We start from the raw sequence: 23,197 nt of genomic DNA on the forward strand, positions 1-23,197 counted from the left end.
TTTTTGACCGATTTGCTCTCCAAACTTTAGCTGTTTTTTTTAACTTAAGCAGATATAAAACCTAATTTTGGAAAGGTTGCTCGAGAATCAAAGTGGGCCCTTCTACCTTTCAACGATTCAACATCATGGCCTGCAACAGCTGCTTTACCATGCCGGTTGTTGAAACTGTATCCATTTCAGTATAGCTGTCATTGTTTAGACTGCCAGATATTATTTGAAAATGCTGTTTGATAGGTTTCTTTAGGTTTACACATTTTTATTTATTATTGTTGATTAGCCAAATGTCACTTTACTATATTTATGGATGCTTTCAATTTTGTCCCCTTCAGAATCCCATATTACTGTGTTTAGGTTTTTTTTTTCAGATCTTAATATTGGAATGTATTTGTTTTTCAGGATAAAGAACCCACTATTTATACTAGAAAGACAGATGACACACCTTTAATTCCAGGTTTCATGGGAGAATTTGAAATTATCGTGAAAACAGCACCAAAGTCAATAAGCCCATACACAATTGAATTAACAACAGAGGACACTGAAATTAGTGTTTGTGGCATGTCAATTAAATCATCAGGAAAAAGTATGCCATGTTTCAGCCCTTTCGTTGAACCTGTATTTACAAGTCACCTTAACCCTTTTGATGGAAATAAGAAGGGTGTGTTGGACATCAAAATGATTACAAATGTTGGTAAGTTACTGAGAGTAAATAATTAATTACTGTATTCCAATACAGTACTTATCTTCATTCACAAGGTTAGTGCTTCTTGTTCAGTGCTACCCTCTATATGCAACCTTTTTCTTGATGCATGCCACAAGCCCTCTGCTCCATCTGTTATAATTGGAAGATTTCAACATATTTCTCATGCAAATGATCATGCATCACTTCTTAAACAATAGGTTTAAACAATATGATGCATGTGGCTCCCTCTACTCTCCTCTACCGAGCCTTCATTTCTTGTTTGACAGTGCTCGAGTTCAGACATCTTTTTTTGTTCTAGTTCCAACTCAGAGTAGTTTACTTTTGTTTAACTTACAGTTTATTTTCACTTGCATTTTAAAAGGATTACCCAAGTTTAGCTGCCAAAGCTTTTGCTTGCCTGTATCATTTCAAACATCTATTTCAAAAAGTTCACATTATTACTTTGAGTCATTCTCAAAGCATGTCACATATCAAGTACTTTCAACCTTTTGGTGGATCTCCTTTCTTGATCAGACCTAGTTTACATGATGGGATGATTCCTTCATCCCCTTATTTTTAGTGATTTTGTAGTTAGTGGGACACCTCTCACATCAGTGCATTTGCCACCTTTCTCCATCACCAGTTATCTTTTTTTAGTCCCCTGTCCTCATAGTTTGGCTATAACTACCTTCACCCAGGATTAAACAAGTTCTTTATGTTTATTCTTGTACCTAATTGCTTCATCTGGTAGTATCCCTCTTGCATACTGCTCCATGTATGGTCCTTCTTATTGCTCCTTACAGGCCCTCTTAACTGTGGTTTCTTCTTTTACTTCAGTTTAGGTTGTTCCCTCTTCTCTCTTCCCTTATTTCCTTCATCAACCACAGTTGCTGGTTCTACCTCTCATACATCACATCCTCCATCTTTACACCTGGCTTTTATCCAGTTCCTGGTGAGGAGATCTGGTTCCTCAGGTTGGGTCCCATTTCATTTATCTCATTCCATTTGTCCTTCAGCCATGGCTGTATATCAGTGAATATGAAATGTTATTTGCACTTGGACCCTGGCTCTGAAGTTCTAGCTTCTTGTTTAGCCATTGCTGGTGTTTCTGAGTTTCTTTCATGACCCTTGAAAGGAGGTCTTCAGCTTTCTCAATGTATGGGTTTTGGGCAACCCTATCATATACCTCCCTTTTTTTCTCATTACTCCTCCTCTGTTCTTACCCATTTTATCCATTCTTTTCAGATACATTGGTTGCCTTTGTATCTGATACATCCACATTGGGGCATTTTTGTTGTATTCCATTTCATTACTTTGTTTGAGCCCGTTGATTTGTATTTTTTGTTTCATCTTTTGCTTAAAGTGCATTTCCTTCCCCTCTTGCCATGCTGGTAGCATCAGTCACATGTATTTGCTATAGCCATCTGTTGCACGTTCAACCACATAATATGTCTTCTTTCATACCAAGTATTCCTTCCTTGACACAATCTTGGTGGCTCATGAAGGTAACTCATCCCTTTTTGCCTCTTTCTCTTATTGCTATTTCTCATTTACCCTTGTCCTGATCTGTATAGATTTCTATACCTTGTGCCTGCATGGGTTCCTTCAATATTTCCTATTCCCAGCTATTTGTTTCCTCACAACTCTCTTTTTCTCATGTTCTTTCTCCCATTAGTCTTATCAGATGGTTTTGTTGTTTCATTCAGTTAGCTTTTAGCTTTTCCTCTTTCCACCTTCTCACCTTCAAATTTTTTGTATAACCTCACATCAAATCTGTCATCTCATCTGGCAGTTGCTTGAATGAAGAACTCTGTATGGTTTTCTTTTCAAAATAGGGTATTATAGTCATCCATTGCACTGTCTCTGGTGATGATGGTCCTCCAGACTCTCCAATGCATTTTTACATCCCTTCTCTGACTGGAGTATTGGAAGTCCTCAGCACTTACCAGTTCAAGCTGTTAGGATGTTGGATCATGGAGGCTTCCTTCTGAATAGTTTTCACTAAACGATTAGCCATAACCATTTAGTTGACAGTAGGGCATGTTGTTCTGCTAGTATAGATGCGAAGTGGCCTCCTAAGATTATTTATACTGTCACGGATGATATGGTATTCTTATACTACTTATGTATTTAACAATACTCACGACCACTGGAATTGATCCATCAGTTTACAGTCTGTTGTGGTCTCCTTATCCTATATTTCCTAAGCTCATGTGGAGTTGATCCATTGTCATACTGGTTGATGTTGCCTTTTACTATTCATTTGCACATGCAGTGAGTTGATCCATCACATTAAGGTTGATTTGGCCTCCTATTATACATTCTATACTACCTAGAGTTGATCTGTCACACAAGCAGTTCACCCCTTTTGATTGGGAGCTCTCATCCTACCTTGATGTGGATGTTGATTCTCAGCATTGAGGGGTTGTATTAGAGAACCAGTTAACATAAATCCAAGCATAAGTTTAATTCGTCCTCTTGATGGTGGATGGCCAGTCCAAGATTGCTGTAGAGTGTTGATTCTTGTATTGTACCCAGAAATTGGTGCATATCTTAATCTTAAAATCTTGGGTTGAAGATGAAGATGGTACAATCCTCATCCTCTCGTGTGAATGTTTGTACTCCATAGAGGAGGTTTTGGATGTAGTTGACTTACCACCTGTGATCAGACACACCCTAGCTATTCTACAACTCATGGCTTCTGCCTTTGTATTTGATTAATTTTTACACATGAGTGAAGAGTATACCTGGTTCAAAAATGGTGCAGTTCTCCTACTCTGATCTTTGGATCTTTCTCTTTCAAGGTCAGGAGTATCCATTGGATGCTTCCAAGGTTGCTTCTGTTGTTATCTTGCACCAGTCCCTTCTCATCAATGTGGGATTCCAACTAATCTTTTGAGAGAGGTAAATTATACTTTTTCTAGACTAAATATTTATTTCTGATAGGTACTTCCATCTTCCCACACTTGCCACCCCTCTTTCCACTTTTTGGTTTGTTTTGAATTTTGCACAAAACTACACAAGGGCTATCTGCACTAGCCATTCCTTATTTAGCAGTGTAAGATTAGAGGGAAGGCAGCTAGTCATCACCACCCACTGCAAACTTTTGGGCTACTCTTTTACCAATGTTTGGAATTGACTGTCACATTATAATTCCCCCATGGCTGAAAGGGTGAGCATGTTTGGTGCAACAGGGATTCAAATCCATGACCATCAGATTAAGAGTTAAGTGCCAGGCCACCCACTTTTTGGTGCTTGCTTCTTTTGCCAATTTTCAAAGTGAATGTTCATTTGAGGAAAGTAGAAGGAGCCTCAAATGTAATGTGAGCATGTCATGCTCCTGTTCTTTAAGAAGTGATGCATAATAAGTTGCGTGACAAACATGTTGTAATTTTCCAATTCCAACACTGAGGAGTGGAAGAATTGTGGTATACATAAATAAAAAGTTGTATATAGAGGGAACACTGAACATGAATAGCTAAGGTGAATACCTATCAAAAATACATTTTCAGTGAAGGAAAATTATAACTTTTGTTTTTGTTTGCTGATAGAATAATGCAGATAAAAACAGTTTTGCTCTGAGAAAACAATTTAAATTAACTTTTCTGATATTTTATATTTTCATAAAACGCAAATCAGTGTCATGAATTTTAAAAATAATCTGTAAACTTCTGTACAATTAGACTAAGCCATAAGATAGTGCAAAGAAATGGAAAGGAACAACTGCTATGATGTTTCATGCTATTAACTATAGATTAATATAGATTTGTATCACTATTTAGAAGTTAAAGATTTTGTTAACTTTGTTTGAGACAAAACTTTGCTTGTGTGTAACTTGTATAATTAGTTGTAAATAAGAAAACAACACAATAACATGTTAAATTTATTATATTACTTCTATAGATAAAAACTAGAATGTATCACCTATAATGACGTATATTTTTACAATAATTATTGCATGTCACTATAATTCAAGACAAATTTAATGTTTTTGTGAAATTAATGGGGGTAAAAATTACTTTTATTAAAAGTAATAAAATTAATAAATTATATTTATTTAGATGAATTATTTTTATTCATATTGTACAAAAGAAATAACTTTACACACTTTTTCTCTTAACCAAACAAAATATCAGCTAACTAATATTTGGACAGTGTCAGTAGTACCAGCTATGTATTGTGTCTTTTAAAACATAACAGAAACTTATCATAAGCATATTACGGCTTTAGAAAATTGATACTACTGCAGTTAATATTTTTGTCTAATTTTTTAATATAGTTTTGTCATGAGATCAGAAAATAGGACTTAAAAATTAGTTTAATTGTAAGAGTTTCACACTTTTAGTATATGATATATATATATATGTATGAATGTATATATATATGTGTGTGTGTGTGATCATACACATATATGAGTGTCATCTTTTGAATCAAGAAAAAACGTTATTATATTTGTACTCTAAATGTAACTAATTTTCATGTTTTTGAACCACTGCTATCATTTTACAGTAAACTGTGAAAATACTATTATTTTCGTTGTTAATTGAAGTATTATTTTTTCTGCAGATACGTATTAAAAGTATTACAAATCAACCTTTGTTTGAAAGTTGAAATACTCTATTCAATGAATATTATTTGGCATTCAAGAATGGAATAAAATTCTGTTTTTGTTTTAAATTGCAGGTTCGGTCAATTCAACTGAAACTGCAGAACCGGATGATAATACGATTGTTATAACAGCTTTTGTCCGTATAAGCCCAACAGCTGCTGTAGATAAAAACATGACATGGATTGTGACATATGGAGCTTTATCTCAGTCTGGTACATTAACCATTCCAGTTATGATAGGTGGAGCCCCATCTCCTTATGACAGTGTGAGTTGTTCGTTAGTGTATTTAACCCTCTTTTAGGTGAAGTCACAATAAGGAAATGTATGTAAAAGAAATCATTCTTTGAAGTAACTAGTATTTTGAGAATATTAGGTAAAGGGTTAACAAAATGCAACAATTAATGCTGTAATATTTCTTCTATTTTCCATATACAGTTTATTTAATGCTTAACCAAAATTAGTCTTACATTATAAAATATGTGTAAGATGTCTCTTTATTTCACTGATTGCTGGTGGCTGTTAAGTTATAACACTCAATTTTTGTTCTTTTTATTTCAGAAAAATACTGTAATCCAGTTAAACCTAAACTATTTTTGAACTTACAAAATATTTAATGAGATTTTGTAACAAATACTAAAATCTTTTTCTAATCACTTTAAATAAATAGTTAAAACTTAATGTAACTAAGTATTGTTTAGTTTGATAATAAAATAATGTATTATTCTTACATATTATCTGTATTGTTTTTTTTTACTTATTTGCTAAGGATTGAACATTTACGTGTTAAATAGTCATACATCACAGTGCTACTATCAATATCAATATTATTTCTTAAAAATAGAAGAGAACAAGAAGAGTCTGTAAGATTGTTTTGGAGTTTAGGAAGATTATTTTGTGGAAAATTAAACACATGAATAAATTATTTTGTAAGCTCATCCTTTTGAACTACTAAAATAATTTATTTTCATTGCAACTACTGAATGTTTATGAAATAATGAATTGAAATTTTTGCTCTTGTCCTTCTTGCTAACTTATTACAGCTTCTATTACTGTGATGTTAAGTTTTTGCTCTTTCAGTGGTTCCAGTCTTTTGTTACCAATGGGAGGACACCCTTTGATCATTTAAATGTGTTAACCTTCGATTTAATTTATACAGTAGTTGACATAATACCTGTAGTTTTTAGTAGGCTGCTGGTCAATTTGTAAGAGAAAGAGATATTTCATACAATTTTTTTTAATTATTAGCTTATTCTTATTGTCAGTGTATTTTTCCACATCTATCAGTCAAGGCGGTTGAGTTTTTTATTTGTGCAAGTGACATATTTTCCTTTTTTTTTCTTTTCAAGTAAAAGTTTTATTTTTTTATTTCTATATCTGTTCTCAAGACACACAGATTTTTTATTTGAATATCTTTTCTCAAGGTTCTGTTTTATTTATTTTGAATCCAACATCCACAGTGTGTTTTCATTTTTCAGTTTCTTTCATTATTCTGGTTTTTAAACCTTTTTCTTTGTTTTTATTAAAGTTGTAGGAAGAGTTTATAATGTTTCTGAAAAGAAAGATTCACCTTTTGAAAGTGCTTGGGTCATAGAGTTCTTATTACTTTGTGTAATGCTTTATTTCTTTGTTTCAATCCATTTTTATTAATTTTTCATTATAATTTTTTTTACATTAAAAATAGTGCATATTTTTTATTTCTCCTAGTCCTATAAACTGGTATCCCAAAATTTTGAATTTTTGGTCAAAAGAACTCAAAGTTATTTTATTTATTCAAAAATCAAAGGTGATCATTGAAGTTATAGCTTTATTCAATAACATTTGTTGCTGGTACTTTTGGTGGATGTATCCATTCAATATTTGTTTGTTAAATCATGTGATCTTAGTATGTACAAGGTGTAATGGCTACCAAATATTTCCATGAGAATACTTTAAAACATGTTTATGCTTTCTAAGATTTAGAACGTGAATGTACTGATTGAAAGTCTTAGCCGTATAATACAACTAGTAGATGCCTTTGAAACAATTCAACAGTAATTTTCTTAAAAGTTTTGATTAATTAATATAAAATGTGCAATCAACCCATTCAGAACATACATGCAATATTATTGTTTAGTGAGCTGTTTACAATTGCCTTTTGTTATTCCATCTGTTACTTCAATAAGAAAAATTCAATTGCATTTGTTTTCAAGCAAAGGTAGCAGACTTCAATGCATTGTTTGCAAAAATGTTTAGATTTCAATGCAATTGGTGCATATAGCATATGCACTCAGGTTGGCAAAGTGGCCAATGAAATATTTTTCTGCTGGATGCTATTGTGTTTTGTTGTGTCATTGAATTGAAGAAAAGATCACTACCAAAGTGATCACGTTTTGACATTTGTCACTTCTATAAGAAGTGTCATAGGGGAGATTTCATATCAATTCATTTGGCATGGTACAATAAAATCATGAGTGTGTGCATAAGACTGACATGAGACAAGCATTTTTAAAATGTGAATATAAACTTACATATGTATTCAAATATATTCCTGTCTTTATGTATTTCTTTCTGTTCATGCTTCTATATCCAGAATATTTCTTTCAATCAGTTGATGGAGAAAGTCACTGTTTTTGTGAAATTTGCTCACAAAAAGAAACATTTTAATTCTCAACCATTTTTTTTCCAGGTTGATCTTTTAGCAAATTTGAAGACTGAAAGACTAATTCAAAAGAATGAATAATTTTCATGTAATGCATTCTTAAGAAGAAGCATATATATACATTTTTTTCTATGGTAGATCATTCAAGAAATACAGTGTGTGAAAGATAAAAATTTGCTCATAACATACACACTACATGGCCAAAAGTATGTGGACGTCCCTTCTAATTAGTGGGTTCAGCTATTTCAGTCACACCTATTGTTAACAGGTGAATATAATAAAGCATACAGCCATGCAATCTCCAAAGACAAATATTGGCAGTAGAATGGGTCATACTGAAGAGCTCAGTGACTTTCAACGTGGTATTGTCATTGGATACCACCTTTCCAACAAGTCAGTTCATCAAATTTTTGTCCTGCTAGAGCTGCCCCGATCAACTGTAAATGCTGTTATTGTGGAGTGGAATAGTCTAGGAGAAGCAACAGCTCAGCTGTGAAGCGGTAAGCTACACAAGCTCACAGAACAGGATCACCAAGTGCTGAAGTGTGTAGCACATACAAATTGTCTGTCCACAGTTGCAACACTCACTACCAAGTTTCAAACTGCCTCTAAAAGCAACACCAATACAAAAACTGTTCATCAGGAGCTTTATGAAATGGATTTCCATGGCCAAGCAGCCACACACAAGCCTAAGATCACCATGCACAATGTCAAGCATCAGCTGGAGTTGTGTAAAGTACACTGCCATTGGACTCTGAAACAGTGGAAATGCATTCTCTTGAATGATGAATCATGCTTCACTAACTGACAGTGTGACGGATGAATTTGGATTTGGCGGATGCTAGAAAAATGCTACCTGTCTGAATGCATAGTGCCAACTGTAAAGTTTCGTGGAGGAGGAATAATGGTTTGGGCTAAGCTCCTTAGTTCCAGTGAAGATAACTCTTAATTCTATAGCACACAATGACATTCTAGAGAATTGTGTGCTTCCAACTCTGTGGCAACAGTTTGGGGGAAGGCCCTTTTTTGTTTTGGCATAACAATGCCCCCATGCATAAAGGGAGGTTCATAAAAACATGGTTTGCCAACGTTGGTGTGGAAGAACTTGACTGACCTGCACAGAACCCTGACCTCAATCCTATCGAACACCTTTGGGATGAATTCAAATGCCAACTGTGAGCCAGGCCTTCTCGCTTGACATCAGTATCTGACCTCACTAATGCTCTTGTGGCTGAATAGGAGCAAATCCCTGCAGCCATGTTCCAAAATCTAGTGAAAAGCCTTCCCAAAAGAGTGGAGGCTGTTATAGCAGCAAAGGGGGACCAACTCCATATTAATGCCCATGTTTTTGGAATGATATGTTCAACAAGCACATATTGGTGTAATGGTCAGATGTCCACATACTTTTGGCCATGTAGTGTATATATGTAATGTCCTATTACAAAAGTGATGCTAAACAGTTAAAAGTAAACACATCCACACACAACACATTTCTGTGTGTATATGTGTGTATATATATATGTTTGTTTATTCTTTGTAGTATGTTCTTGCTCCAAAATCCCTTGAGTTCAGCCTCAAAAATCCAAACATGACAGGTGCAGGGATAGGAGCACCTCTTGTCCTCAATGTGGAATTTGAACTTCAGCCAAATGCAGTTGCACCTGTGATTGTGAATGTCATAAACCCTGATGCTGATTCTGGAAAATATCCCTATGACATCTGTGTTGCTGGGATTACTAAGCGTGGCAAGAACTATCCATGCTTTTCACCTTTACAGTTGACCTCTAACATCTCTATTAGGTAAACCTTTGTAAAAAACTTTCAGTGTGGAGTGATAAAATCGTTGCCTTGGATCTGTTTAGTTAGCATCCAATTTCACTCTTGGATATAAATGTAATGTGGGATACATTACTGTGAATTGATGGCTGATTTTCATCACTTTGATAATATTACAGTTTTTTTAGTATAATTTAATTTTGCTGAATGCATGATGTAACAGTTTGTTCACTTTCATTTCAAAGCAACTGTTATTGGTGTGTATAATGAATTAATTGCTTGTTTTTTTTCAGTATTGAGTACGTAGATCCTTTAGTAAGTTTCATGTTCTTTTTTAAATAGTTTTGTATAGCAAAAACTTATAATGTTTCTTTTGGTTGTTTAGCTTCATGATTATAATTAAGTAGTTACGTTATAATAAAGGAGTCTGTAGATAAAAAAGTGCAGTTATTGAGCAGCAACATTGGTAATTTGTTTAAAATTGTTACTTTGGTTGTTGATATCCTATTTTAGGGGGTCTCATTGTGAAAACTATGAAAATACATGTGTTAACATATATTTTAAATGGCCCCTTTATATATATAAATATATATAAGTTCTTTGTTTAATACTATCCAGTCCTGCGAGCCTCCAAAATACTTTGACTTTTATATAGATTTAAATTTGGAATTTTAAAATCTGGATTTAGATTATTGCTTCAAGTCGCTTTTTATGTATTAATATCATTTCTAATGTAAATTGGTTCAGTCAAATTTGAGAGTCCCCAAAACCAACTTAGTCCCACATTTTTTAAAGGACCTCTCATGGTCCTGTTTTTATTTGTTTATATTATGGCCTGTTGGAGGAACATGGAGTGATTTATATTTTACAAGCAAAACTTTGAGTCCTTTTGTCAAACATTATAGTAGTTCAAAAATCAAGTGATTGTAGCTTTATACATATGTACCTAAACTACAAGTAAAACTGAAAATAACGTTATAAATGGCTGTAAAGTGATGTTTTTTGCCTATTACAAAGTTTTCACCTTGGTCACTTGTCAAAATCATCCAAGGATCAAGGTAACAATACACTTTGAACACTCCATTATATTTTATCAATAAAATGTGAATATTTAGCTACATCACCACATATTAATAATATCTTGGTATGCTTGCCTTTAAGATGTCATATTTGGTCATATTAGTTGTTTGGTTGACTTCCATCTGAAAACAAAAAGGTGCTTCTAATATATGTACTAACAGGTGAGAAAAAAGTAATGTATATAATCATTGCTATAGGAAGCAGTTTTTGCGTGCTGAGGGCACTGCTATTTTTAGTGGAGTTTGGGGCATGCCCCCTTAAAAATATGTTGAAATTTAATTCTAAGAAATTGAATCTTGAGTCATTTTAACTTTAAATACTACATACACAAAATGCTTCATATTGAATTAAAATAAGCAAGTTTCAATATACATGTTGAACTTATAAATGCCATGAAAAAGTGGTCAGGCATGTTCCAACTGGCCATACCCTTACCTGTGGACCTGATAACAGATAGCTTAATGTAACATAAAATGATGATGGCAATATTGTTTGCTAGTAACAGTTGTTACTTGCAACTGTGTAAGAAAAGTTGACCATGATGTTCTGAACATGATTATAAAGTCTAGTTTGATGAAATCAAGGGGGATAATGTACTTTTCTTGTAACTGTTTGTGATACTTCTGAAGATCCTAAGGAATATATATATATATACATAGAAAAAGAATGAAAAATATAATTTTTTGTTATGGGACTTTGCAGCAATCCTGGTGCTACAATCCAAGAAGATACTGGGACCTTTGATTTAGGAATAGTGTGCCATACACTTATTGATAAAGAAGATGAAGGAGAAAACAAAGTAAGAATTTTGTTGCCTACATTTTTGTATTTTTCTATTTCAAAGCGACCATAATGCCTTATTTCTGAGTTGATACACGTATGTACAATGAAAAGTGGAAAAAATTATTATAATTCAGATAATAAATAAACACTTATATCAAGTCAAACTTATCTCATTTGTAATAACTTATTAAGAAAGTTTAAACAAGTTATTACTATTTCTTATGTTTTGCATAATAACACAGTATGCAGGAAAATATGCTTCTTTTCATTGAATTTATCTGGTGGACATATAATTTTCATCTTCTGCATCCAAACAGCGCTATTTTCAAATTTACCCTATGGAGTGAAATAGTTTATTATAAAATGTGAATTATCTAAAAGTTAGTTATCTATTTATGTTACAAATCTCTTAGATCAATCACAAATTTAACTTCAAAATTTTATTAAGACTATTATCAAGTTTTATAAGGTTAAGCTTCTTTATAATAGGTGTCTGTGATTTATTGGTAATACATTTCAACAATAAACAGACAATACACAATCCACTTGTTTTAAAATAATATATTTGAAGCAAGTCAAATTTATGTATAAAAAGTTCTTTTCACTGTAAGTTATCACACTCATATCCAGACCCTTAGGTAATTCTCTGTTTAGTATCAAACTCTACATAGGTGGTTTCATTTATTTTAGAACACCCTTTGACAAGTTAAATTATTCTTTTCTACTCTATTTTTACAAGAAAAGGCTGTGACACTCACTTTAAAATCACTACTATAACTGTTAGTTATCACATTTGAATCCAGAGCTTTAAATAATTGCCTCCCTTTCATCATAGTCTGCACAGATATGTTCAGTCACTTTAGAACATCATTTGACAAATAATTTTCCTTTTTCTCAGTTTGTGACCAAAGCTGTAAGTAATTCGCTTTTATGTCAAAGTCCCCACAGGTTGGTTCAGTTACTTTAGAACACAACTGACAAGATGAAGTTTTCTTCTCTATTTATATTATTACAATACTAGCTGTGAAACTCACTTTAGAAATCTCTCATTAAAGCTAATTCACATGCAGTTTAACTTCATTTTTACTTTAACCTATTTCCTTTATACTTCTTGTATCTACACATATTTCTAACACACAATGGAAGTAGCTAGCACTCTAATAACAACAGTATTACACATAATGAGAACTTAGAAGTTTCAGGCAAGATCATGCCAACAATATTACAAAAGCCTTGTAAAACAGAAACATAAACAATGGCTTTTAAAATAATTAACTTTTAATACTCTTATTATTAAAGCTAAATAATCATTTAATATTAAATTACTAAATAAACTAAATAATAACTCCTAAACTGAACAGTCTTGTATATCCAACAGCTAGTGACAAAAAGCATGGTCTATATTTTAAGTTTAACCGATTACACCATCTGCCTCTAATGCTCTATTTGTCAAGGTAAAAGAATGTAATATATAAATGTTCATTTTTATATGTGTGTGACAGTATGGTTTCAAGTGCTGTTTGCCACCAGAATTTTCTGGAATGTTCTTCTATTATAGACCTTGGTTTACAATAGATATGTTATATGTAGTTTGAAAACTTTTCTTTGAGTTGTACCAACTGTACAGGAGCACAGTTAAACCATAATTTAAAAATTTATTTTGCTTTGAGTCTAATTGTTTAGTGCAGGTAATTTTAACCATTTTGGTTTTTAAGTTTCATAGTTTGCATTGTTTATTAAATATTTTTGTCTGTAATGATAAGTTACAAAAAGATAAAAAATATTAAATGCATGAAAACCATGCCACTGAATGCTGGTTGTTGGTATATTCAGATATTCAAATTTTTTACTTCTGATTACATATCTTTCAGCAACAAGTTTTCTGTGACCTCTACCAAGTTTGGTGAATAAAATAATTTTATAGGTTTGAAAAATAATCTGTTATTTTCTAACAACAGTCTTTTTTGTACTAAATTTTCATATTAAATAGTAAACAGTGATGTATTTAGGTAGGGGCTAGATGGGACTCAGTTTCGGGGTCCATGGTCTTAATGGGTACCCATTAATACTTTTATTCTATCTAAAATTATATAGGATGTAGGGACCACAAAAGGTATTAGCACCTGGGTCCACACAATCTTAAATCCCCCACTAGTAGTAAGTAAAAAAATATTCAGTACTTTTTCTACAGTTTTTAAATTCAATCATTTCTATAATACAAAACATCAGTGGTATATTCAATCATTTCTATAATACAAAACATCAGTGGTATATTTAGGTAGGGGCTAGAGAGGGCACGACCTAAGGTCCATGGTCGTAATGGGACCCTATTGATAATTATTTTATGTAAAATTACTAGGGATGTAGGGCACACGAAATTTGTTAGCCCCTTGGTCCATGCAACATTAAATCCACCACTGATAGTAAGTAAAAAGTATTTAGTACTTTTTCTACAGTTTTTAAATTCTGTCATTTCTATAATACAAAACATCAGTTTATGTTTAGTTGAGCTTTCATTTTCTTCTTTTATTTACTTTTTTAGGTCCAGTTAAGTGTAGCTGTTAAACCTGTTGATGATGGCTCACTTTTGGATGGTGAAGTATTCAGCATTTCAGCCGTTGCCAATGTGGGAAATAGAAGTATTTTGGTTTCCATTGTAAATTTAACAGCAGCTGATGTGGTTCAAGAAATATACACTTCGGTGAGTTTTATAAAGTATTTTTTGGTTGAGTTGAAATTTACTTTTTCCAAAAATTACTAATTGAAAGCAGAAGAAAACGTCTCATAGAATCTTTGGAAAGTTATTGATGAATATTTGGAGTCGAGTCTCAGGTTTACAAACATGGTGTGATATATGTGAAAGGTTTAAAATAAAATTGTAAAGATCTATGTACTTTTATTTACATTATGATAATCGTTTCCATTAGAATTCATAAAGTTTTTTTGTGGGTCAATTTGTTTTTGTAAAATTTAATTTATTCTTAAGTACTTTTGGGTTTTTTGCATGTCTCATGACCTGTAATTGGTTTGCCTTTGTGTATAAAACTGATTTTATCCATGCATATAATGATAGTAACTTCACTTTAATGCAGAAGGATGAATGAACTATCAAAAATTAGTGGTTTTGAACAAATTTCACAGTATTTTTTAATTTTAATTTGTAAGATATTTTTATTATTTGGAAATAAAGATTAATTGGTATCAAAGAGGGAATGTATGAAGAATATGCCTTACACGCATATGGTATTTTAACACCTCAGAGGAATAAAGACAGTTAAAAACTTTAACTGCTGAATGCTTATTTTGTCACAAAAGATAGCACTACGTAATTCCTTACGCTATCTCTTTTTTGAATGATGGTGCCAATAAATAGAACAACAACTGGAAATGGATTTAAAAAACAACAAAAAATATGAGGAGCCCTATTGTTCTTGTCCTGTATCATTATTTGTCATAATTATTTTTTTCATGTTCTTTTTAAGAAATAAGTTCAAAATAAGTATATGTTTGCATTAAGTTGTTTTTCAAGGCTTTTTTGTGTAAAATCTTAAAACAAATGGTTAATTAAGAGCTTGATCATCTTCCCATTGTTGAATGTGAGCTGCAATTCGATAGTATGGATTAATGATATCTTTTTATGCCATAACAATATGTTATAATGATTGCATTCTTTATTTAAAATTTTCATTTGCATAAAATCAGAGTGTCCCAAGCACATCTTAGTTATGCATCCAGTTGTTTTGAAACTAATAATTTATTTTACTGATATAAAGTTCACTTATCTTTATAACCTAGAATTCTTACTTCTTGTAGGGAAATGCAACCTTGAAACGAATCAATGATACAGCCATTCCACTTGCTGTGAGAAACAGAACATGGGTACAGTTCAACATCACTATACCACCAGAGTCATTGATTAAAGTGTCAGTGGAAGCCATGGGTGCTATTGCAGATGACAGGGCAATTATAACAGTTCATGGTCTAAGATTAGTATCAGGTGGAGCAAACATTCCATGTCCCTTTTCAAAAGTTGAACCTGATGTCATGATGTCCTCTCGTGTAAACACAACACAGACAGACACAGTTAAAGTTGATCTAGGGTATTTTTCTAATGTTGGTAAGTGTCATTGTAGCTCTTCTTGAAGACTGTGTTTAAATATAAAAATTCTGTCTTTTGATGCACATAATAATCATTAAATAAGGAAGGTGATATAATTTTCAATTTTTATTACTGTATGAATTATCACAGTGAAAATATATTTTATATACAGCTTTCACTCACAACTTGAACATATCTCAAGAAGGAGATGATGATATCACTGTTGAAGTAGAGATTGAAATGTCTGATCATCCATTAGCAGAACATGCATCTCAACACTCACTAACCCTTGGTGTAGAGGCTGGGGCTGCCCTTTTGCTTATTGAACAGCCCATAGAAGTTATTCGAGATGGGACAGAAGTAGCTGACATAGAGACATCAGTAATAGTTGACAATTCTAAAGTTTACCAAAGAAGGTATGGCTTTTTCTTTGTGCAAAATTAATTCTGGCTATAAATTAATTATCAGCAACTTCTGGTCAAAATTAAGCTAATTGTACAGATTTTAACTTGTAAATTAAAGAAGCTAATTCTGTATAAAAAAAACTGTCTAGAAGTATGCATTGCATCAAATCATTTTTGTATGCTTTTTGATTAACAGCGTTGTCAAATGTAAACCCAATAACATCTAACAGAGTTTGGTCGGCTTAAGAAATTTAGGTTAGCCATACATTTGTGTAGTATGTTAACAATGCAAACTAATTTTTATAAGTGTAAAAGAAAAATTAGTAATAATATTCCAATTTACTTCAAACATTACTCTAACCAGTAATATTGCTGAAAGTTTAAACTAGCTGTAGATAATTTTTGGTGCATTAGAAATACTAGAACATTACATTTAACTGACTGCATTAGACCATTTGCTTGGCAAAAGATGAGCATCTGTAGTTTTGTTGGTTTTTCTATTCCTTTTTAGTTTAGATAGACAGAGATTTTCTATTTACTGAGAATTTTCAAAATTCTTTACACACATACATTTTTTGAGTTTGTACAATTTAAGCAGAAGACAGTTTGTTTTTCATTACGTTTAGAGTATAGAACAGTTGGGATGGACAAAATAGGCCTTACATTGTCCGAAAACATTATATTATGTTAAGCTAGATTAAACTATCTTTGCTTTAGTTACCTGTTGCTCCAAGTTATTCTACTTCAATGGCATATGTATTTTCTCATGAGAAGGAGTGCTGTAATAATGTGTTGTTGAATACACTGTGTAACAGACTCACATTTTCGAGTGACAGATCAGAGGATACATTGAAGATATACTTTACTTTATTTTTATAATGGAATGGCTTAAAGAATGTGGGTAGCATTCATATACCAAAATACTTTCTTATTCTGAAATAGTTTTCCAGTAGAGTTTGAAGTTGTGTTACAAGTTTTTAAGATTTAAATAAAAGCTTTAAAGGGGAAGAGATCACCAATATAACTATTGTCTATGTATAATCATATAGTGAGTACTCGTGGCTGAATTGTATTCTTTACTGTTCTCTATGAAGAATTTTCCTCCATCACTGTCAAACTAAGCATAGTCTCCTTAACTCAGCCAGGTAGAAACTTCAGTTTTAACTCATAACATTATTTGCTGAATTGGCTTGCTGTTGAAGCTGCTACTATTGTTTCTAATGTTATCAGCAGACATGAGAATTCCACTCATCTATGTAACTTAACTACTTACAGTTCAAGTGAGCAGAATAAAACATTGCCCAACAAAATTTTTAAATAATTCAAGCCCCCATCAATACTTTAATTATGTTGAAGAATTTATATCAATTATTTTGTTCGATTTTTTTAACCATACTTGCAACTCTCAAGTAGCATGGCAGTTTAATTGTGAACTTACAATGTTAGAAACTGGGTTTTGTTACCAGGCAGAGCATAAATACCCCATTGTGTAGCTTTGTGCTTAACTTCAAAAAATCAAGCAAAACCATGCTTGGATTTGTCTTTTTTCCAGTATATGTTTCTGTCAGTAAATAATATCTTATAATAAAGGTATATTTTGATGATAATAGTTGTGTAATAAAAAGTATAATGAACTGAAAGCTTATTGGATGTGTTCACAATAGTTGTTTAATTCTTCTTTAAACCTTACTAATTATTCCAAGGACCTTTATTGCAGTGAAATCATTCCAATCAGTATGTCAATAGCTCACACCAATCTCTCACGAGCAGAACCATCCTTCGTTACTCTACGCCTGTACTTGCCACCCTATATATCATTTTATGAAATGACCTATGTGAACATTTCCCAAAACCAAATACCAGACTTTAAGAATGACTCTGGAGGCCTAGACATTATTGTAAGTTTCATAATAAAATACTTTAAATTTAAAATGAAGATTTTTTCCATCAAAGAAAGATTGATATTATTTGTTGATTATTCAACATATATTTCATAGACATTCTTCTTAGTTGCTTTTATGAGCATAATAGTCTCTTAACAAATTTCAGTAAGACATGAATAATTTTTTGTTTGGATATCTGATGCTTCCAAGGGGTAATAAACTCTTACTAATAATTTTGCTTGAATCATTTATTTAGTTGAAATTATTAGATTTACAGCTGATATGGAAAATGACAGTATTTGTGAGGCATGCATGGTGCTTTACATAACACCATATTTGTATTTGATATTATCAAGGCTATGAGGCCCACACTTAACATATTCACTAGTATTATGTATGATGCTGTAGATGAAAACTTTGTTTTTCATATAATAAAGTTTGAGAGGTTCATACAGAATTGTTTTTATAGTATTCTTTCAAATTATTTTATTTATGCATGCTTACCAGTCATGCTGTTTAAAAAAGCTGGACTTTTTTATATTATGCTATATATATTTTTATTCATGACTTTTTATCATTTGTATTGTATATTTTTAATGAGATTCTGGCAAAACTAAGAATGCAGTCCTTATAACTAGAATGGTTAAATGTGTTAATTTTTAAATAATGTTATTATATTAGTTACTATATTTGATAATTCTAATTTAACAAAGGTTTATTATTCAATTTTATTTGAGGAAAAAGTTTCCCATTCTTGAAGTTTACTGTGTACCCTTTACTATAATAGTAATCATTTCTGCGTTCTATGCACAGAAGTTTCAAGTAATTAATTGAAATGCTTTATCTGTTATTATCTTCTTTTAAAAACAGTTCCCGTTTCTGGTGTTTTCTGATGAAGTAATACTGAAATTCACACTGATAGCGGATCCTGAAAACAAACGAGGATTTGGAAAAGGAGAAATAAATGCAACTACACCTTATCGTCTTCTGTGCAAACCTACTTACAGAGCCACTCCTGTTGCAAACCCTACCATACCTGATACATTATTGAGTTGTAGTTTAATGAATTACATTGCTTATGAAGTAAACAGTGAAGGTATGGATAACGTTTTTAAAGTAAAAATAAGAAAAGTTATATATTGTGGAATGTTCCTCTGGCAGTAGTTCTTTGTGTTTCATACTTATGCAAGCATAATGTTTTTGTACCTGTTTCAGCAGCATATAAAATTAAATGTTTATTAAGCACAGTAATTTAGAAAACAAAAAGTTACCTGTATGTTAAACTCATAAGTACATGTTTATTTACTTGATGGTCAGTTTGGTAAACTTTGTACTTTAGCTGAGCACCTTTTTTTATTAATTTAGAATGCTATGATCCTCTTGGAATGGAGAGTGGGGAAATAAAGGATTGTCAAATAACAGCATCCTCAGCCAAAGATCCATTATTTGCACCATATAAAGCTAGAAAAGGAGGTGCTGCAGGAGTGGGTAAGTACCAAAAAAAACCAATATAAACAGGGTTTAGAGTTTCTGAAAATTCTGGACAGTCATAGAATTTTACAAACTGTTTTATATTATTATATTTTTATGAGTATCAGGATCTATGATCCAGGACTTCTGACTTCCATGAATGTGGAATATGAATTTCATCATTAACATCACTGACATTTGGCCTTATATTTCTGCTTTGGATGATAAATATACAAAGGCCTATATTATATGCCATAAGCATTTAGCAATAAATCAGCATATGTCTATATACAATATTATGTTCATAAAATATATTGTCCCAAATTTTTGTCAATTGTTGCAAAATTACTTTATGTAAAAAGGGTAGAAAATAATATAATAGTAATTTCTATGTTTTGACAAATAGTTCTTCATTGGATAGAAATCTTATTGATTGTGGTCGCCACACTGGCTCAAAACTTTACAGATCATTCAGGTCCTGGACATTTGCATCCATAGCAATGAGCATAAGTCTTTGTTTTTTGTGTGAGAGATACAATGCTATATCACTTTATAAATTAAGGTTGGAAAATGTTGAAGTATGTCTATAATTATATTACCTCATATATAATGATCACACAAACATTATTTTAAACATTGTTTTAACTTGTATATTACCATACAAGAAAACTTATTGGCTAAATGCCACTTTAAAATACAAAGATTTTATTGACCCACAGTGTTTTGAATTCTTCATTAGGTGTAATTGCTACAATAAAGTGTGAAAATATTTAAAAATGATAGGATTCAACTTAGTAGCAAAAAGATATACAACATTGTTAAGGCACACAACAATACAAGAGTGATCTCAGTAACAAGATGAGTGTGAATCTTTACTTGGTTGGCATTGTGACATATTGTGATGTATATTCAGCAGCTAATAAAGTTCAAGTTGACTTGTCCTATTGGCAGGTGGCCATAATATACTCGGTTAATATTACTTAATTTTAGTTACTCACTACACGAGTTTTTACCTTTGGCTAAAGCATAATATTTAAGAGAAAAGCACATGGGTTTATTACTTTATATTAAACTAAAGTTGGAAAAATGTAAAATAAGTAAACTAAGTCTTTCAAAATAAAAGTTTGGTCCTAGAATTTTGTTTCTCCACTAATGTATGTGAACTATGTATAAAAATAAGAGACAAATATTACAGGAACTTGTAATGTTCATAGGACATTGATATCCCAATGCTTTTATTGACTTTGAACCTCAATCAACACCAAAATACTAAAAGTCTTGATGCTAAATGAATTATTTCCATTACAGTCAAATTACATTTTTCAATAAATGTCCTTCTGACATATGAATTTCATTATGGCTTACCTTGTTCTGAAACAAGAACATGTAGTTCTTTGTATGTTTAATATATCTTTGTGTAAGTAATTGGAGGTTTAATGTAGGATGATGCCTGAAGTTCCAAAACATAATCCATGAATCCATGCCTCCTATTAGCATGGCAGCATGTCTGCAGACTTACAATGCTAGAAACTGGGTTTTGTTACTCGTGGCAAACAGCTCATTGCTTAGCATTGTGCTTAAATGTAAATAAATATTAATATGAGATATGACAACAAAGAAAGACTGGCATATTTAAATCACAATATTTAATTATTTATTTTACCTTAGAATCTTAAAAAACACTATTTCATCATGCAAACAAGATAATTTTTCCTATCGAAACTAATAATTTTTATTGTTTTACTTTTTTAAGTCTATGAAAAGTGGAAATGTAATGCAATACATACGTATATATTTGCAAGTCATAGATATGTTTCTATAACAAATAAATTGTTATTTGTGTTATTGAAAGGAATGTTTCATAACTATATTTTCATGATAATGTATGCATAAAATATGGCCTTATACTCTACATATGAAGTAATTAAAACGTTTTTCTTAAAAAATTACGTTTACAGAGGCTATCTGTCTCTGAAAGAGTACTTTTCCATTCAACTTACTAATGCTACTCTCTTACATTTCAAAAATAATATTTTCCCTATTCCACTAATCATCTTATAATTTTTAAAAGTCATAAAATTTCCATTCTACTAAACTCTGTCGTTTCTCAACTTCTATTTTCATTTTTGCATAGTTTAGAGAAGTTCAAAAACATTCCATATATATGTGGTGATGCCTGTATCTTCCTACTTCTACTTTCATATTTACATAATATAAAGAAGTTTAAAAACTTCGTATGATGTAATTCATATTTTTATTCTCCTTATTTCATTTCAGCATAGCTTACTGAAGTTTAAAAACTTTTCTTTGCATCTGTAGTAACATTATTCTTAATTCTTTAGTTCTAATTTCATTGTTGCATAGTTTGCTAGTTTAAAACCTTTCCACACAAGAACTAATAGAAATTACTTTTTATTTTATTATACAAGTAAAAATACTAGGTGTAGCTAATAGATCCTGTGGAAGGCTGTAGCTAATAGATCCTGTGGAAGGATGTTGGATCTGAGAGATTTTCTAAAATTTTTATACTTGTCATTCAATAATCTTCAGAGTGAGTAAAAGGATTTTATTGAAATTTTATTTTGAAAATGAGCTATCATCACAGCATAGATTTTATTGAAGTATTTATTTATAGCCACAATTATCGATGAAAGTGCTTTGCTTTTTTTGCAACACTCATGACATTTTCATTAAAGAAAAATAAATAATGTTTTATGTTTGTTTTTTATTGTTTTACAATTGAAACTTACCAATTTTTTGTAATTTTTAAAGGTTAACTCTTAAATGTATTATTTTTGCAGAACAACTCAATAATGAGGTGTCAATTACTCATTTCCCATAAATAAGATTATAAATAAAGGTTTCCCATATTCTTAAATGCAATAAAATGTTGAGACAAAATTTAACTAAGTGAGTTTACATAGATTATATTTATGTCTAAAATTTGTTATCATCATAATTTTGGAGTTCCTGGTTGATCAGCAATAAGCTTAGAGACTTAAAATGATGCATCCCCTTCCAGTGGCACAACGGACTTGCATCGCTAGAAACCGGGGTTTTGATACCCGTAGTGGCCATAAAACAGATATCTCATTATGTAGCTTTGTTCTTAATTTCAAATAAACAAACTTGAGATGACAAAATCTAGTGTACAGAATGCAAATAACCCATTGTTCAGCTTTTTGATAAAACAAACAATTTTCAGACAATTTTATACTTAGTTTATATGAAGTAAATGCTCAAAGGACTTAGGGTGCTCATTGACGGAAGGTAGTGGTGACTAACTGCCTTCTCTTCAGTCTTTCGCTGCTAAATTTGGGATGACTAGTGTAGACAGCCCTCATGTAGTCTTGCTTGTTTGTTTGAATTTCGTGCAAAGCTATACAAGGCCTATCTGCGCTATCCATCCCTAATTTAGCAGCATAAGACTAGAGGGAAGGCAGCTAGTTATCACCACCCACCTCCAACTCTTGGGCTACTCTTTTACCAACGAATAGTTGGATTCACCATCATATTATAATGCCTCCACGGCTGAATGGGCAAGCATATTTGGTGTGACAGGGGTTCGAACATACAACCCTCAGATTACAAGTCGAATGCCATATTATCTGGTCATGCTGGGCCTTGTTTGCAGAACTTTCAGTTGTTTTATTTATTGCTATGGAAATACTTCCTAATTATAGAAATATTACCTGATTATGCTTGGTGATCATTGGTGTGGTATTTTTTTAAGATTAGAGTTTTCGTATATACGTCACAAGCTTCTAATGTTTCAA

At 31.8% G+C, this 23,197-nt stretch overlaps 1 protein-coding gene across 1 annotated transcript in view; it reads left to right on the top strand.

Annotated features, from left to right (window-relative positions):
• Window positions 1-23,197, top strand: part of LOC143238644 (uncharacterized) — a 121,355-nt gene that overhangs the window by 84,554 nt on the left and 13,604 nt on the right. The window contains exons 15-24 of the mRNA XM_076479050.1: window positions 397-688; window positions 5,363-5,553; window positions 9,467-9,726; window positions 11,485-11,581; window positions 14,108-14,266; window positions 15,379-15,682; window positions 15,837-16,080; window positions 17,786-17,966; window positions 18,822-19,047; window positions 19,317-19,439. Of these exons, the coding sequence (XP_076335165.1) occupies window positions 397-688; window positions 5,363-5,553; window positions 9,467-9,726; window positions 11,485-11,581; window positions 14,108-14,266; window positions 15,379-15,682; window positions 15,837-16,080; window positions 17,786-17,966; window positions 18,822-19,047; window positions 19,317-19,439 (2,077 nt within the window). The remainder of the gene's footprint in view (window positions 1-396; window positions 689-5,362; window positions 5,554-9,466; window positions 9,727-11,484; window positions 11,582-14,107; window positions 14,267-15,378; window positions 15,683-15,836; window positions 16,081-17,785; window positions 17,967-18,821; window positions 19,048-19,316; window positions 19,440-23,197) is intronic.

Source organism: Tachypleus tridentatus, chromosome 13 (genome assembly GCF_004210375.1).
Source record: "Tachypleus tridentatus isolate NWPU-2018 chromosome 13, ASM421037v1, whole genome shotgun sequence".
In the NCBI taxonomy this organism is placed as follows: Eukaryota; Metazoa; Arthropoda; class Merostomata; order Xiphosura; family Limulidae; genus Tachypleus; species Tachypleus tridentatus.